The sequence below is a fragment of the Stegodyphus dumicola genome, chromosome X1 (genome assembly GCF_044657685.1).
Source record: "Stegodyphus dumicola isolate Sdum_Otavi_A_Nest chromosome X1, ASM4465768v1".
NCBI lineage: Eukaryota > Metazoa > Arthropoda > Arachnida > Araneae > Eresidae > Stegodyphus > Stegodyphus dumicola.
In genome coordinates, this window is record NC_140780.1 from 65,451,060 (window position 1) to 65,469,519 (window position 18,460).

At 33.2% G+C, this 18,460-nt stretch overlaps 1 protein-coding gene across 4 annotated transcripts in view; it reads right to left on the reverse strand.

The window, feature by feature from the left end:
* Idua (alpha-L-iduronidase) overlaps positions 1-18,460 on the reverse strand; it is a 140,960-nt gene that overhangs the window by 51,630 nt on the left and 70,870 nt on the right. For 2 of the 4 annotated variants that reach the window (XM_085807907.1, XM_085807908.1), the window contains 5 exons: positions 13,542-13,674; positions 13,116-13,309; positions 11,385-11,480; positions 7,741-7,949; positions 5,766-5,866 (listed from right to left, as the gene is read on the reverse strand). In XM_085807907.1, the coding sequence (XP_085664033.1) occupies positions 5,766-5,866; positions 7,741-7,949; positions 11,385-11,480; positions 13,116-13,309; positions 13,542-13,674 (733 nt within the window). Of the gene's footprint in view, positions 1-5,765; positions 5,867-7,740; positions 7,950-11,384; positions 11,481-13,115; positions 13,310-13,541; positions 13,683-18,460 lie in introns of all 4 variants that reach the window. The other 2 variants (XM_085807905.1, XM_085807906.1) reach the window with 2 other exon arrangements.

The window sequence follows — 18,460 nt, forward strand, 5'->3', positions numbered from 1 at the left end:
AAAGTCTGGCTTGGGAAAATTGTTTTCCTTGGAAATGGCATACTTGTCCTATATGTCTGTGACTGTTCTAATAAATTACAGTACTAACAAGTGTGAATAAAATCCCTAGTTATACAGGAATTATCTTGAATGTTTCCTTAATCTGAAATGCAAAATGTAACCCATGTGCAAAAATAGAGCAAGTTTATCTTAAAAAAGTTCTCCACGAATACATCTTTTTCAGGGTCCTTACATGCTTTTGTGTATTTTTCACTCAAGTTCATTGTGTACCTTTCTTTCATCTAATTTGTGAAGTATTCCTCTTTGAATACTAACATTTGAATTTGTTTAACTGATTTTAAAGTACTTGTATATTTTGGTCAATGCGTGGGGAAATGAGGAACTGTGGCCCTGAGTGTTCTAAGCATTCCATACTGCATTTTTCTTAAGAGTACAGTTCAGTTAAAAGAGAAATGTGTTTCGTACTTTGTGAAAATTTTATTTACTTATTATGTGTCATGCTCATGATAAATAAAGATGTTATGCATGTGCGCAGGACTGCGTGGCTCCAATGTTTAATTAAAATAATGCTTTTCAAAAAAGTGTGGTCTTTCTTATATTAGAAATGCGTTAAAATTTTTAAAGTTGGTGACTATAGTAGATCATTATATGGACTTTCTGTCATTATTACCTATTTTGTATAATTATTTGTGTGTAATTTTATTTATTATCTATGAGAAGTTAAATGTCAGTCAAAAAAGCTGTAAAAGTTCATTAGTAAGCAATGTCAGTTTGAAATTTCTATCTTAAAATTATTTGTGTTAGGTCTTTTATGTTAATTACTATGTTAGATCATTATTTGGAACTCTACTCAATATTTCGTGTAATGTATCATAACTATGTAGGAGTCATTTGTCAGGTATGATAAATTAAATTTCGTTCTCAAAAGGCTGTAAGAGTTCAGTGCTAAGTAAATTATTGACAATGGGAAATATGAGTATTTTTCAGTTAAGTTACAATGAATACGTTAAAAATATTCCAAGTTAACAAATTTTTATATTCCAAATTGGGAAAAAGGCGATAAAGTTTCATTTCCATGGCTGAATATTAATTCCATGTGTATTATAGACTTTAAGTTCTCCTTCACAAAATGTGATTATAATTCAAATTTAAAATAATTCATTACAATGTGGATATTCTTCTCTGTAGTTAAAATATAATTCAATCTTCTGTACCTTGTTAAGAGAGTTAGGCTGTGATAAGTTCAAATAGAGTAGTGTTTATAAAGTTCTGCGGTAAATGGTGGAATCATATTAAAAATCCGAGTGACGTTTTCACATGAAGGAAAAATCAAGGTTCAGTGTATGTTTGGTGATTTAAGTAGGATGTGTGCAAGAAAATACAAGATATTTTCGTAAAATATTTTAAAGAGTTAGCAAAATTTGTGTTAGTAGTATAAATGAATCTTACTGAATGAAAGGGAGTGTTCTGAATATATATGTATAAATATCTGTAGAGTAAAATAAGAAAAAATGAAGTACTATTGGTATGTATCTAAACTTAACTGGGTAGAAATGCTCCATGCATTGGTTTGAGTGGGCTTCATACCATGAAAATTTATTGCTCCTTGTAAGATTTGTTTTAAAGTTAGTAAGTCTTACAATAAAGAAACATGTGTAAGTCCGTATTTATTGTGGGAAAAAGGAATCAGAAATACAGCATGAATATGTTTTATAAGTTAAATATAAGGGTAAATGTGTAAATGGAAAGTGTAAAAATTACATTTGTCAGACATAGTTTGGTGAATCCTTTGAATAAAAGTAAGACGTGTAAAAGAGAATCAACAAAGTTTTGTATAGTCAGTAAAATACATTAGAAGGAAAAGTTCTGAGTATCTCCAACTTAGTAGTAAAAAAGTAAGAAATGTAGTATTCCAGTTAAACTATATAGAAAGAGCATTGTGTATATTGGCTTAATGTTACAGAAAATATTATCTAGTGAAGTTATATGCATGTAAATTCCAGCTTAAAATTTCAAAGACACAGAAATGTAGGTAAGTTTACTTTTGGAGAAATGGAAATGTAACATCGTATTGTATTTAAAACAAGGGAAAAAAGTTAAGGGTAAAATAAAAATGTAACAAAAAAACATTTGTGTAAACAAAAAACTTAAAAAAATTAAAATTATGAAACTAAATATTACTTTTGTAAAAAAAATCAAGTTAAAAATGTAGTAACAACTTTTTTTAAAATAAAAAGCGGAAAGGAAAATTAAATTTGGAAAAATAAATATTTCTTTTGTAAAACCAAAAAAAAAGTTTAAACAAAAAATTAAAATAAAGTAAAGTAAAAATACGGAAAGGAAAAAAAACTTTTGCAAAATAAAAAAGTGAAAAAGAAAAATTCAATTCGTAAATAAAAATATTACTTTTGTAAAACCAAAAAGAAAGTTAAACAAAAAATTAAAATAAAGTAAAAATACAAAAAGAAAAAATTTTGGAAAAAAAAAAAACTTTTGCAAGATAAAAAAGTGACAAGGAAAATTCAATTCGTAAAAATAAATATTACTTTTGTAAAACCAAAAAGAAAATTAAATATAAAAAAATTAATTTTGCAAGATAAAAAGTAAAAAGAAAATTTAAATTCACTTTTGTGGAAGTAAACGTCATTTTACGAAAGTTAAAAATAAAATTTATGTTTGGGAAAGGGAAAATAATGAAATAAAAAATTAATAAATTAACTAATAACTTAAAAAAGTAAGAATGAGATGAAAAATGAAAACAATTAAAAATATTTCAATAATAAAAAAAATTAAACTGTGGGGAAATCTTACATTTAAAACAGCAATGAATAAAGTAATGATTAAGATGCCAAAAGAAATCCAGCCGTCGTGTAAATACAAATGTGTGACGCGGTTTTCATGTCAAAGCGCATGCTCAGACTTTCAGCCTTATGTCATCAATGGTGCAAAAAGTCAAAGGGCCAAAGAGGGTTTCAAATAACAAGTCTGATAAGAGGACCGGGTAGCCGAGCGGTAAAGCGCTAGACTCCCATCCCAGAGATAGCGAGTTCGAATCTCAGCCGTGGAGTTCCTTTTAAAATTCAGGGAAAATAATATTAATTTCCACAAAAATTCATTAAAAGTAATTAATTAAATAATGACGTACTAAATAATTAAGATACTTATTAAAAAGAGTAAATAAAAAAATTAATGACATACAAAATAGTATTAATATTAATCAAATATCAAACTAATATTAATCACGTGTCAAATAATTAAAATAATAAATTAAAAGAGATGTCATTCCAAACACGTGGTTCAAGAGTTCGTTGCAACAAAACCTAAAAATATATATTCGATGCCACAAAAAATAAAAACTTTGAAAAGATCGTTGCCACACCATAAAAACGAAACTTTGATGATGTCATTCCAACGCGGGAAGGAATCCAAGATGGCGCTGGTATCGTCACTTTCGGTTGTTACGTAGTCCAAGATGGCGGAGGCCACGCCCCCTATAGCCTCGGGCGTAGCACGGTTACCTGCGGTTACTACTCAAGTAATTCATCTCCAATTGCGTATACTGATGGATCAAAAATTGAAGGAAATGTTGGTTCAGCAGTGTATTTTGAAACTGCCCCTTCAAATATCATCAAATGAAAAGGTCACCTCCATAATAATAATAGTGTTTTCTGAGCGGAATTGTCAGTCGTAAAAGAAGTGACTGAAATAGCCATTCTCAAAAATCTCAACGAATTTATCATAAAATCCGACTCCCAAGCAGCTATTTTAGTGATTAAGAATCTCTTACATTCCTCTCCATTTCTCTTCTTGGCAAAATTTCAAAGTACAAAATTCAAATTTTCTAGATCAATCAAAGGACATAGTAGCCATTTTGCTGATGGTCAGGAAGATAAATTAGCCAAAGAAGCAGTTCTTAATCAATATGGTATTGAAATCGCCCTTCCATGGCCACGCTCATGCGCTTTCATGTCAAAGCATGCGCTTTGACATGAAAACCGCGTCACACATTTGTATTTACACGACGGCTGGATTTCTTTTGGCATCTTAATCATTACTTTATTCATTGCTGTTTTAAATGTAAGATTTCCCCACAGTTTAATTTTTTTTATTATTGAAATATTTTTAATTGTTTTCATTTTTCATCTCATTCTTACTTTTTTAAGTTATTAGTTAATTTATTAATTTTTTATTTCATTATTTTCCCTTTCCCAAACATAAATTTTATTTTTAACTTTCGTAAAATGACGTTTACTTCCACAAAAGTGAATTTAAATTTTCTTTTTACTTTTTATCTTGCAAAATTAATTTTTTTATATTTAATTTTCTTTTTGGTTTTACAAAAGTAATATTTATTTTTACGAATTGAATTTTCCTTGTCACTTTTTTATCTTGCAAAAGTTTTTTTTTTTTCCAAAATTTTTTCTTTTTGTATTTTTACTTTATTTTAATTTTTTGTTTAACTTTCTTTTTGGTTTTACAAAAGTAATATTTTTATTTACGAATTGAATTTTTCTTCAAATTTCAAGTACCAACTAAAACAACTTGCTTCAAGGTCTTGGCAAGACTGTGGAATAATGCTTCACAGGGAAAACGCGCATATAACTTGATCCCCAATGTAAGCTTCGCATCTCTGTACTCGAATCCTTCACTAAATTACTATATAACACGACACAGATCCTTCCCCACATATTTCTGCGCAAGAAATACTTATGCGCGAACTCCGATATCTGCATATGTGGCGAACAGGATACTCCTGATCATTACACTTTCTCATGCCACTTAACTAAGGATATTCACATAAAATCCTAATAAACTGATCTCCTGGCATTCCGAAGGTATTTAATTAAAGATAAACATCAGTATCCGAAAGTTAAAAAAATTATGCAACGACTTTCTTCCTACAGCCTACATCTTTGTCAAGTGTAAGTTCTCATATTGCATAAATTTAGTGAACTTTTACATCCTGTGAATATGTACAAAATGACTGCATTTGTGAACTTTATAAACTGTAATAATCTTTTATAACTGAAATAACCACATGGGCATCTACCTCTTTAGTAATACAGTTCATTATAACATAGTGTTCCCAGTACTTATTATAGTTATCTCATTATGTTTATCTGTATACTAATTATGTTTATTTGTTATTTTTATTACACCAAAACAGATGTCCAGCTTAATTTGTGAATTTCAAATTGTATTGAAACTATATTGTAATCTCTTTATGCCCTAAATCATTATTTTTAATAAATACTGGATGCGGGGCGTACGGTGGAATTGTACGATGTACCATAATAGGTAAACCGAAGATCATTTGGATTCTTCGGTTGCCCATTTCCGCAACCTTTCTTTGTAAATTCTTATAAAGCTTGCACTTTTTTTTAAAGAGTAATTTAGTATGGGAAGGTACTTCCAGTTGACGCATGGTACATCGCTGGTGTCCTCCATACTTTTATCTGTACCTGAGTGCACATCTTAGGAATGGGAATAAATCTCCTCCTGAATTTGGCTTCTTCAGATGACCTGACTCTGTTAAAGGACAGGAAAAAAGATAATGTCTTTTGTTGACTGACGACTGACATATATCTTTAAATTTAACCTTAAAATTTTAATTAAGTTGTTGACGCCTTCAGGTTAAACATTTTTTACTTTCAGAAATATCTCATACTGGTTGCCTTGCTCAGCCATGTACAATTCCATAATATAATTAACGCAGAATAATTATTAATACATATATTTCTTACATGGAGATTTCAAATACATACTCGTTATAGAAGGGAACACGAAGAAGTTTTGGAAAATGATCTTTAATATAGTTTATAGTTTCAGTTTCTTCTTCCAAAATTGTAAAAGTACTGCCATTCCCCTAAAAAAAGAAAGGAAAAAAAAAAAAAGTTGATTTCTTGAATGAAAGTGCTATCTTTTTCTCATGCAGCTAAAAGTTTTCAGTGGTACAAAACATCAAGGGAGAGAAGAAAATGTAGAAATACAGGGTATAAGAAAAATAAAAATGGACTTTAATAAGCTTAATGTCTGTACAACGAGAAAAATAGAATGAGAGGAACTAAAAATACGTGTTTGTTCAATGAAATTCCAGCAACATCGAGGACATGTGTTACATATATTTGACTGCACAAGGTATAGCACTGAACGGTAAAGGTTCTGAGTACCTGTTTGTGATATAATCGAACTCTTGATATAACGGACATCAGAGGATCGAAGGTTTGGTTCGCTATTCGATGCTATAAAAAAAAAAGGATCATCTCACAAAGCAGTGCAGAAACTGGCTGACTCGCGTGCTGGAGGTAAAAATATTTTATTCCGTACAGTGTGTTACCATTGCTCGTTTTGAAATCGTTGAGTTTCATAAATTTTTTTTCAAAGTTTAAAAAACATGAAATAGAACATAAAACAAATTCGAAATTCAACATTCGGGCTTCCAGACGCCCATATTCGGGTGAAGAACTACGTAATTCAAAATTTGATGGCTCTAGGTATCGTTGTTTTTTTCGCAATGCGAGAAACATACATACATTCATACAGGTTCTTCATTAATTAATTTCTTTAAATATAACACAGGGCGATACTATTTGGTAGCAACAATTTGAAAAGTGAGTCCTTCTGGGTTTCTAATAGCCAAGTTTCTGGGCTAAAAAGGGAGAGTTCTGTACCTTCCGTTTAACTGGGCCGATTAAAGAAATTTAATTTGCATTTTTTATGTTTCGAAGTGCATCTTAGGATATATATTAGTTATATATATATATAGCATTATTCTAACATAGGTGTTCTGACACAAAATCGTACTTTTTGAATTGACCTACGGATTTTATTTCCATATTTCGATTTTACGGCTAAAATTATACTCAAATATTAATTTTTTTAAATTTAATAAGAAACTTAGCGAGAAATTAAAAAAATTAAGATAAAATTCTCGGAAGTTTCTCACTTTTTTCAGTTTGCGCCAAGAATAATTCACTTGGCGAAATTCTTAATTTATAGTAACCTATTTTCTTCTCCCTTTTCTTATTGTACATGAGCGGAAAAAAAGATGACCGTTCATTTTTTTAGATAATTGTAACAAATTACATAAACACACACACGTTGACACTGGTTGCGTATATTGCTGTTATATTCCCGTGAAAATGTTCTGTTAAATGAAGATAAGTCTTATAAATGAACAGTTTTGAAACGTTTGCAGCTTTTCATCTCTGCATAAATGACAATTAAAAGTACGTAGCTTCAAATATAAGCAACATTTATTTGCAATACAAAGAACACTCTTCTTGTTTCCATGCAAGCTTATACAAAATCTCATATTAACAAAAAATAATATAACTCGAACTTTCTATAACCAAAGCCTTAAACTTCACATAAATTATATTACTAATAAAAAATAAAAATATATTTTGGGTATTAACAGAAAGATAAAATATTACCGAATCTTAGCTGGACAACTGAACTTCAGCTACTTAAGTGCAATATCTTTCTGTATTTGGTTTCAAAAGATATCATACATGAAAACAACTCCTTATGGGGACCCTTTCCTTTTATTTACGGTACAAATACGAAACAATAAATAGTAATTAACAATTTTAGCCTATCAACAAATTATTACATTTAAAAAATAATAGCAATGAAAACGTTTTCGCACTTTTATTGATACTTTTTGAAACAAAAAAAAAAAAAAAAACTGGTAAAAAATCAACAAATTTATTTAAGGGGAAAAAAGTCAAAATTTACCTTCTTATGAAAAGATATAAAATCTATCCTAATGCCCGTTTCTCTCGTAAAAAAATTTTTCCCGTGCAGGCAATGATTTAATAATGCCCAACATATTGGAGAATGGCCAACAGAAGGAATACGACATGATCCCCCAGGTCCACCAAATCGTAGTCTCTTATCAGCAAGTTTTAAGCCTTCTGAGCAAGCATCATAATAATTTAAAAAACCTGAAATAAGAAAATTATATTCTCAACTCCAAAATTATAAAGTAAACACGATTCATTTACAATGTCTAAGTAAAATTAACAGGGTTAGGTTAGGTTAGTTGAACATGGCAAAGCCATATGGACTAGCTACCTATAAAGAGGTATTAGGACGATTGGCTCGCATTCACATTACACATGAAGAAAACTAACCCTGCAGCCAGCACGTTCGCCTGGGATCGAACCCAAACCATGTCGAACTACACGAATTCAACGGTCTTAACCACTCTTAAACTGAAAACTGAACTGTCTTAAACTGAAAATGCTGAATTAAATAAGGAACAAAATAATATTCTCGATTACACAAAATACAATCCAGATTAAAAATATGAGATGAAAATGTGTAAACGAAACTAAGTGACCTACAGCAGGTTTCTGTTTATTTTGATCTCGGCAAAGCAGATGAAAGCGATCTGCATTGCGAGAGGGACTGCTTCGAGGAGGACTTCCAAAGGGAAACTGGCTCATATCCACGTCACAAAAGGGAAAACTATTAAAACGCCCATGCACGGAAACTTGTTCGAATCCTGGTTCGAAATCTGGAACTGTCAGTGTTCAGTTTTACCGCTCATCCGCTGGTGAGACAGATCTGTAGTAAAACTTGTTATTAAAAAAGAAAATGGATTTATGGTGGTTTAAAGAACATAACATTGTTAACAATAACATTATTAATAATAATAATTATTATTCGACAATTCTCAAAAAGAGCAAAGAGTACTAAAGAAGGTTTCACAATTAATTCGCTTCTACCGAAATTAATTAAATTGCTTAATTATGCCAAAGGACAAACAAGCATTACCTGCTACTGGAGGAGTTAAAGCAACAAGAATCAGCGTAATTTTCATTATTTCCAAGACTAGTTTCGAAGGTTTAAAAACAGAAACTTCCTCAGCTGCAAAAGTGTAAATGACGGAACAGAAGCCAGCGATAAGAATGAGAGGAAGGAAGTTAAAACTGTTAGCGCCATTTATTAATGAAAAATGAAAACAAGCTTCAAACAATTTAGATAAGGATAAAGACGGATTGCAATTGGGATCGTAAACTAGAAATGAAAGATTTTTATGAATGAAAACGCCTCTGAAATTCGCCAACGGAAGATATTTTCAATAATTTTTGCTGCATAAAAAATAGAAAATGTGATTTTCTGACCAACGGTGTTATGTGTTTCTTTTTCTAACATGTGTCTCTTGTTCCTTAGCACGAAATTTTTGGCGCTTGCAAATATATGTTCCTTAAAGAACATGCAAATTTATGAGTATTACGTTGATTCTTGTTGCTTTAACGCCTCCAATAATTGTTATTCGCCATGTTACTTTTACTCAAAAAAGCATTATCTGCTTAAACTACTTCCAATTAGATAGTTTGCATGTGTCACTACCCCAGTAAATGGCCTATGTATTCTGAGATCGGTTTGCTATTTATGGAAACTTGTGTCCCTGAAGGAATTTGAAAGGAAAATTAAGACCATTTATGCACTATGATCCAATAAATTCATGTGTATCATCTTGCTTACATAACATTCTACATTACATCTGAGTTCCAGTGGTATGAATTAAATAAAAAGGGCTTTAACCACAAGATGTTTATTTTCTAATTCAATTTATTACCACGATGAGCCTGATAAGCTGGACAGTACAGGGTACTCCCAAAATGTCGTTTACAAACTTTAAATGTTGGTCTCCCAAACCAGGAAGGACAAATTTTACATAGGAAGTTGAGTCCGAAACCGTGACCAGCCGCCGTTAGAGGGCGATTTTCGCAAGCGTATTGGAGCGGATAGCGGGATTATTTCAGGATAGGACGTTGTAGGAGGAGAATGTATCGATTCAGTAATGAAGAATTGGCCGATACGCATTATGTTTATGCTGCCATGGATGAAAATGGACAAGCCGCGAGATGCATGCACTGACAGCGCTTCCCAAACAGGTGTCTGCCATCGTTTAAACAACTGCACCGCAGGTTAAGTGAGGCTGGAGTTTTCCATGTAAGCAGCCACACCGTTCGGCAACGTACAACAAGTTGCTTCCTGTACTTCACACTACATATAAAACGTTGTACAGCTTCATAAACCAATTTCGCTTAAACATTTTGTTGTAAATTAGCTTTGCTTAAACATTTCGTCAGATACTTTTTGAAGTTTTCTGATAGCTGTGACACAGTTCTGAAATCACGTGAGTACAAATCAACGCTTGTGAACATTATGCATTGAGGGCTGAAGTATAGATCCAACAACCTTTTTTGAGAGCTTAGAATAATACTTTAACAAAAACTATGTGTATTTGTTACGTGACACCATCCTTCGCTGAATGGTATATGAATGGTTCTCTGACAGAATTTATTCCCATAAACGTAATAAACTTTTATCAGAATAATTCTAACGCCGGATCTAACCATGGCATTAATATTTAGAGACGTATCCGAGATAAAGAACATAGTTGTCAGAAATTTTCGAAACTTTCTTTTCCAAACAGCACTGCAATTCTACAACTTAGGGTCATGCAGCTAAAACGCGTCAATTCAATTACAATTTTGCACTTAGTCCTTGGCTTTTTATTATTCGGGTATTAAAAGTACAGTACCATTCTTGGTCTTTTAATATTTCCAGTAACAACATATAAAATTATGATTTCAGGTTTAAACTTTAACACCTTTTGCAATATATGATGAAACAAAAGCAACAACATCTCTTCGACAAAGCTATAGATGCTATTACGCAGCATTCGGTATTACGTTGTTCAAATTGATAGCAGAATTACGATTACAGAGTTCATCATCCTTTTAAATTTCCATCAGCAATCGAGTTTAAAGATAAAAACTTTTTTTTTTTTTTTTTTTTTTTTTTTTTTTAAACTTTCAAACATATACTCCTTTTTCTGTAACTCTGGAGAAATTTTTCTTCAGCTACACAAAACACTGCACAATTTTTCTGTCAAATGCAACTACTGACCATGTAACGGCACATTAAATTTAACACATATTCTTATTTATATTAATAATTTACAGAAGCAAATAATGTGTTAACACTAATTTTAAGTTTATTAAATAATTGTTTATTTAAGAAGATTTATTGTTTATTGACTTTATCGAACACGACAAAATATACGAGAGCTATTTGCCGAAGAGAAGGAATAACTTCGTATACGACTTTCTAAGGAAACCCGGCTCATATTTACGTTATACATGACGAAAACCAGCAATAAACTTTGTCAGGTATATAAGCCACTTTCTCGATAAATTAAATGATATATATATATAAAAAAGTGATAAAAATTGATAATGATTTGTAATAGAACTCATAAGATTAAGAAACAGATAACAAATAATTTATATTTCCATCCCTTTGAAAACAAGAATTTGTTTTAAACTTTTAATATTACTTGATAAAATGTAAACATATACCTTGAATAGTAAAATTAAGTTTATCAAAGTCATGATGATCTGGTTCATTCCACGTTTCAAAATTCCATTTGGCGACATACTCGATCCCAAATGTATCTAAATTCAAATAAATAAACAAAAATACATATGATTGAAAAAAGAGAGATAATTGTATGGAAAAACACACGCTGATCACCAGGTTACTTGACAATTTCGAAATGCAAACTGTGAGTAAATGTGGAAAAGCATCTGATTTTTTTCACTTCACCGTTAAGTCCTTTAAGACGATACTTTTGCAGATTCGTCCTTTCGCACAACAGTATTCAGCACCTCTGTATATTTTCTCTCAAAGTTTGGAAATAGTGACATTTTAAATACCAGTTTCTCTGACACGCATATAGTATTTCGGACTTAATGAAATAAGTATAGTTGCAGTTGAAGTTGATGTTTGCTATACATTGCGTGATCCTTTTCTACATGCATGATCATTTTCTACAGCTATTAAGCGATCGTGTGATATTTTAATATAGCAAAGAAAAACTATTTGCATTTCAAAAATTTAAAAAAAAAAAATTCGATTAAATATGTACGATAGACGCTTAAGTGTAAACAGGACTTTTGCTCCGTTCTTGTAAAGAATTTAACATAATCATGGCTCACTCTGCAAGCGCATACATACATTTTTTAACTTACCGATAATAGTGCTAATTTTTCTTTTTCTCACCCGTATTGTGATCAGCATGTTGAAGAAGAAGGCTCACAACAGCGTTGCACAGCAAATCGTTATTAGATTTTTAACTTACGAAGTTGACACTACGGCTCAGATTTGTAAAAGACTTGAAATTCAGCCTACGTATGAGTGTGCCTTTCAATCTTGGGCGTATAACTGGTGCAAATCTTTTAAAGAAGGCCGCGTGAGAGTTGAGTAGCTTACTGATGCTATGCAAGAATGAGTCAACATGCACTCAAAAGACTTTTATTCTTCTGGAATTAAAAAGCTTCCTGTGTGCTGGAACAGGTGTATTGTAATGACAAGTTTTACATAGACCATTAAGTATATAAGCCATTTCATTTACATTCAATAATTAAAATTTAGCTGATAAATTACTGCTCATATCTGAACGCCCGTCGTAATGTAAAATAGATTTTTCAGACTTCTTCAGGAATGTATAAAAATTTTTCGAAGTACTTGTTATTTACATATCATCTTTCAACCTTAAAAGTTGGCGAAGATCATGCCAAAGTTGCACCAGTCATTCTTACAAAATTCTGAAGAAACTGAAACCTCTTTATTTAATAAACAATCAATATTGGAACTCAATTACAGGAACGACAGATGCATCTGATAATAAACTACGACAACATAGTGACATAATAAAATGGTTTATATGAAGCTAGCCAGAATTATATTCTAGTATCACATCTTTATGCTAACATTTATAGAATGTTAAGTAATCATGCTCGAAAACTTAAAAATCAAGTACTCTGCATTCGACTGTAATTAAAATAAATAGACGCACTGAAAATAAAGAAAAATAATTTTAAAAAAACGCCTATCTAAAATCCAACTTTTAAACACTTCGTATTTCTTTATAGTTTTACAAATACCAATACCAATTTTTTACAAAAGATAGATAGAAAGATATACCAATTTTTACAACTTTAATAATCAAAAGTATAACAGTATCCGCAACTTTAATAATCAAACGTACATTAATACTCACAATAAAAAAGACAAAATATCAAACGTACTTATGTAATGCGCAGCCAATGTCTTCACTAAATCCCTCCAAATATATACTTGAGTTACATTTTCAAAATCAGTAAAGTAGTTTGATGGATTACCCATCAACTCAAAACCTGGTTGTAAATTATTTCTTTTCAGGATAAGTATAAGTTCATCGAGATAAGAAAAGTTATACCAAATTTTCAAATCAGGTAAAATCCTGGAAAAAAAGTACGTTTCCGAAAACGTAAATGGCAATCAATTATATAATATTGTAATTATTAGCAAAAAATATATATTGTAATTATTAGCAAAAAAATATTATATATTGTAATTATTAACAAAAAAAATTAATGCTATGTATTTCCATGTGATCAAATATCTTATGACATTAACACTCTACTTGATATCGTTACTTTTAAGAAAATTCTTATTCAGAAATATTTCCATACCTTATCTGCACTAAATCCAGCATCCAATGAATGCGAACTTGAGTGACAGCTTCATATGGGAGTGAGCCAATATGGAAGAGATTCTGCCGCATGTCACTTGACAGCAAAAATTTATAAGATTCCTGATGAGGATCTGGGGGACTAATATACATTTAAAATGCACACATTTGAAAATAAATGACTAAATAATAAATTCAAGACATGCAAGCATTTTAAATAGCTTTCGAGAGTTATATGAGACTAAAAATACCACTTATTAAACTGAATATTTCTTTGAATACTCGCAAGGCTTAAGAATATAGCATACAAAACAACTCATGGTTTATAAGAATTTGTAAAACAGAAGACTGTAAAAATTACAGGTAACACTGAATGTTTGCAAGAAATGCATTTATTGCTTCAGCTGATATATATAGCCAGAACTGCTTCATCTGCAAATAAACGCGTTGTGACTATGTCACGAAGGCTGTGACTATTGTCTATGCATTCATACAGATATTCATTAATCTTATACAGCATTATTTATTAATATTTACTTTCAACCCTTTCAGGTAAGGGTTTCTTTTCAACAAGATTCTACAACTTAATATAAAGTCTCCAGTTAAGCCTACTATTCTTATGTGCAAAGTTCTTTAAAAATCAGAGCGAATTACGAATAAATTTAATAAGGCTTATTCGTAAAAACACACACACACAAAAAAAATGCTTAAAAAAAGGAAAACATGATCTAATCTCAACAAGATTCTGTGATGAAAAGAGAAATGTTCAGCGATTATATTAAAATAATTGCATTAATCAAATATAAAGAGAGCTGGCGATCACGCCGGCCAGGTAAGTATTGGAGAAGTATGAAGACAAGCAGGTGACAGGTGACAGCAGGGCCGGACACCCGGACGGCTTTCAAAGACTAATCGGGTATAGTCCGGGATCCGCTCTATCTAGAGCATAACATGTTTACAACATAAAATACCTAGCATAGCATTACCTACACGACAGGTGGACATTGCATGGCGACATAACATACCTCAGCATAGACATGACATGGTATAGCATTTCGACGTGACACAGTATAGAATATAGTCCTTGCATAGCGACATAACATATTTACAACATTAAATACACAACGTAATGTAATTTGCACGACAGGTGAGCATACTATAGCGCCATAACATAGTTAAGCATAGATAAGACATAGCATAGTATTGCAACATAGCATAGCATCGCATATGGACATAGCAGAGCGACATAACATATTAAGGTTACATATTTACAACACACAATTCGCAGTGTGGCATGACCTATACGACAAGTGAACATTGCATGGTGACATATCATAGCGTAACGTAGACGTTACATGGCACAGCATTGCAACATGATATGACATAGCATAGCATAAGGATTACAAATTTATAGAATAAAATACACAACGTAACTTAACTACTCGAAAGGTGGACATAGTATTGTGACATAACGTATTGATGTCACAGATTTACAACATAAAGTACACAGCGTCATATAACCTACGCGGCATACAGACCATAGGCCTGCATATGAACATATCATGGGGCATATATATTGACAAAACGTTTTTATAACAAACAAAACAATAAATAAATAAACAGCATAACATGACCTGTAGAGCAGGTGAGCATAGCATAGCGTAGACAAAAGCGATTGAACATAGCATAGCGATATAACATAGCACAGCATATACATAACTTTGCATAGCATAGCGACACACATGGCATAGCGTAGCACATAGACATAGCTTGACAACTGAACATCATGACATAACGTATTACAACATAAAATATACAGCATTACATAACCTACACAAATTTCCATATTATTATTAAACATGAAGACAAGCAGAAGAAAGGCGTGAAGTGTGTGGCCGAGGATTATCTTGTTGAATAGAAAGCCTCGGGTCCACGAAAGAAGAGCAACACTACAGGGCGTAAAATATCGTCAACGTATCGTCTTGCTGTAAGAGTGCCACGGATGACACCCAAAAGCATCACATCAACAAATCAAATGGCACCCCATATTATTACTGGTTGCCAGGCTGCGTGGTGGATGACAGTCAGGTAAGTAACCATCGCTAATCTGGATATATCCGGACACGTCTTTGCTGGTCATCGAGGCTCAATTCGAAGTAGAACTCACCATTGAAAACAATTCTACAGCAGTCTGTCAGTTCCTAGGTCGACTTCGTCCGGTACCAAAGCAAACACGCGTGCCCGGTGGAAAACTGTGAGGGGCAGTCGGCGCAATGGCCTCCGTGACCTCAGCTCTCGTTCACTGAGTCATCTGGCTATGGACACTGCAGTCACTGGTGTCCCGATTACACATCAGGTTGCTGGTAAGTACGTATCGGAGGCTGTGAGCCCCAATCGAACGATCGGGCTCTGTTCCTCGTGACCTGTCATCGCTCTCGGTCGAGCGCTACCTTCTTAGCGCTCTGTATACTAATGGTTCATCCATTCCTGCCGATATCGTGTAAGCGCAGTGCCGTTCCGACCCAAATGTCTAATGATCCTGCGATTTGACTACTCAGCTTCTTTTAGTCCAACTGCACGTCCTCTGTCAAATGGTGATATATGTTCGTAATTTCCGCGAATCCGTCTGCGAGGCACTGGTACAGTCCCCCGTGTGTCGACGGAACAACATTCACATGAGTTAGGGTTTAGCATTGGAATGTCCTCTTTTATATAACCTCCGGATATCCCCTTAAGTTGCAAATATTGGCTTAGTATTACACTCTGATATTCGTAACTCAGGAGGCATCAAATGCGAACCCAGTTTCTACTGCTCAAAAGGGCAGCCTCTGGTGCCCCGGCGGATAGTGGAGCAAGCCGTCCGAGTGAGTAGCGCGATCCAGATAAAGGTTTTCGAATTCCCTTCCTTATCCTTCATAACCTCTGTGTCCCTGCCAGTAGTCACCAGAGATGGATGATCCGCTCCGGAACCGATTCACGTTACAGCGCTCCGGCGAAAACGGAACGGCAGTTCCTTAACAGTTCACCAAGAGCTGTTGTTGGGAAGCGTGCCAAAAAGTTTGATTCCTCTTAATGTAAACACTAGCATTCTTTCCTTTATTGTTTACCAGAAACGGTCTCTGACCTATTTTTTATGTATATATATATGTGTGCTTTTGGTTTACTTCCGTTCCATTTAGTATTTAAAAAACAAAACATTAAATGAACCGACGCATCTCAGCGAAACTGATCACCCCTGTTTGCAAATGGATGGATGTTTTCCCCCATCTGGCAGTGCGAGGATCTGTAAAGTACGTAGGTTATAGGAACTAGTTCCTCGGATTCCCAGCTGTCAGCGCTTCGGCGCTAGTCGCAGATCTGGGTCCTTCGGAGTCGTGATTATTCGCTCTTTAATCGTTCCTACTCTAGCTACGGATCCGATTTCTACGGTGTCTTGCTCAGTGATGCTAATTGGAATTACCATTTGAACGCTCCTACAGTGTCTTCATTATTCGCTCTTTTCATCGCTCCAGCTCTAGCCACAGATCTAGCTCCTGCGGAGTCTTGATTATTTGTTCTTTTCGCTTCCTCGGAGCTATACCTTTGAGTTTCGTTTCAATTCTTTGAATACTGTGTCGTAATATAGCTACGTATATTGGGTATTACCTTTTCTAAACGACATTACTGTAATATTTATGTACAATAATAAACTATATTTTTATTTATTTACTTATTTTACTAACTTCTAGTAATCAACAGCTGTGAATTTCTCTTTAATTCTCTTTAGAATTACTATATATTTATAAACACAAATTTTACCATCTAACGTATTTTTTCAAGGTTGCAGAACAAAATGTGGACCCTACCGAACAGATGAACCTGGTATCATTTTGTTAAATTAGAAGAAAAAAAAAAGGGGGAAATGCCGATATTCTCAGCGGACAATTTCCTGTTCTTTTGCATCCAGATACTGTCATCTGCATCCATCTGCCTCCAATCTAAAAATTTATTTTTACTCTGTGCTTTGTAATAGCAACAGAACATTAATAAAATAATGTAATTTTCAACAAAGATGAATTTAATTTTTATTATTTTTTAACTTTTAGCATTTTTTTATTCCAGAATTTTATTGTTGTTCTATGTAGAAAGGTTTTTTTAGGGAATCTCAAACGTACAGTAGAGATCCCTGTTCAAAGAAATCAGTCCAGGAAGTGAGCCATTTGGTTGAGTTGATTCCAGTGATCCCACTCCTTGTTCAATTCTTTCTGCTTTTCCCCCAGCTTTGCACACCGCTCTTGATCCACGCCTGTTCCGAGCGCATTCATCAAAGTTATTGTTAGTGAGCTGTAAATCGTTAAAAAGAACTGATTCACTTTAGTGAGTGAACGGTTCCGATCTGATCCCTTAAAGGAGCGGTTTTCCCATCTCTAGCGGTCACTCTGGGAAGCCCGTCTAATGTTGAGCGCAAAGAGAGAGTTCAATTTTAGCAGTGCTCTCCTCGTCGATTGGGGATCCAAGGACGTTGCGGAAAGTGATAATGCAACGCGTTCTCTCTAGGGATGCTTTTGATGTGACTGCCCGCCTCTCACTTGATACGGAAGTGTGGTGTCAATCCGTGTAGTGCCTGTATCAAATTGTGGTGAAACATGTTATAGAAGATATCATCCGGATGCTTCGTTGCAATGCCCAGCAGCTCCTACTAGTCAGTCACCAGACGCCAAAAATTAATCATTTGTATATTCTATCGTAATGTACAGGCACACGCAATTTCGTTTCATTCGGATAACTCTTCTTGATGCGTCATTTTATTTTATAGACTGTATAATCTTTGAAAACCATACGAATAAAGATAAACGTTTGTGCTGTGGCAATTAAATCTATGGATAAATCAAACTGAAGAGAAAACAAGAACATCGATTAATATCGTTATAATACTGTTCT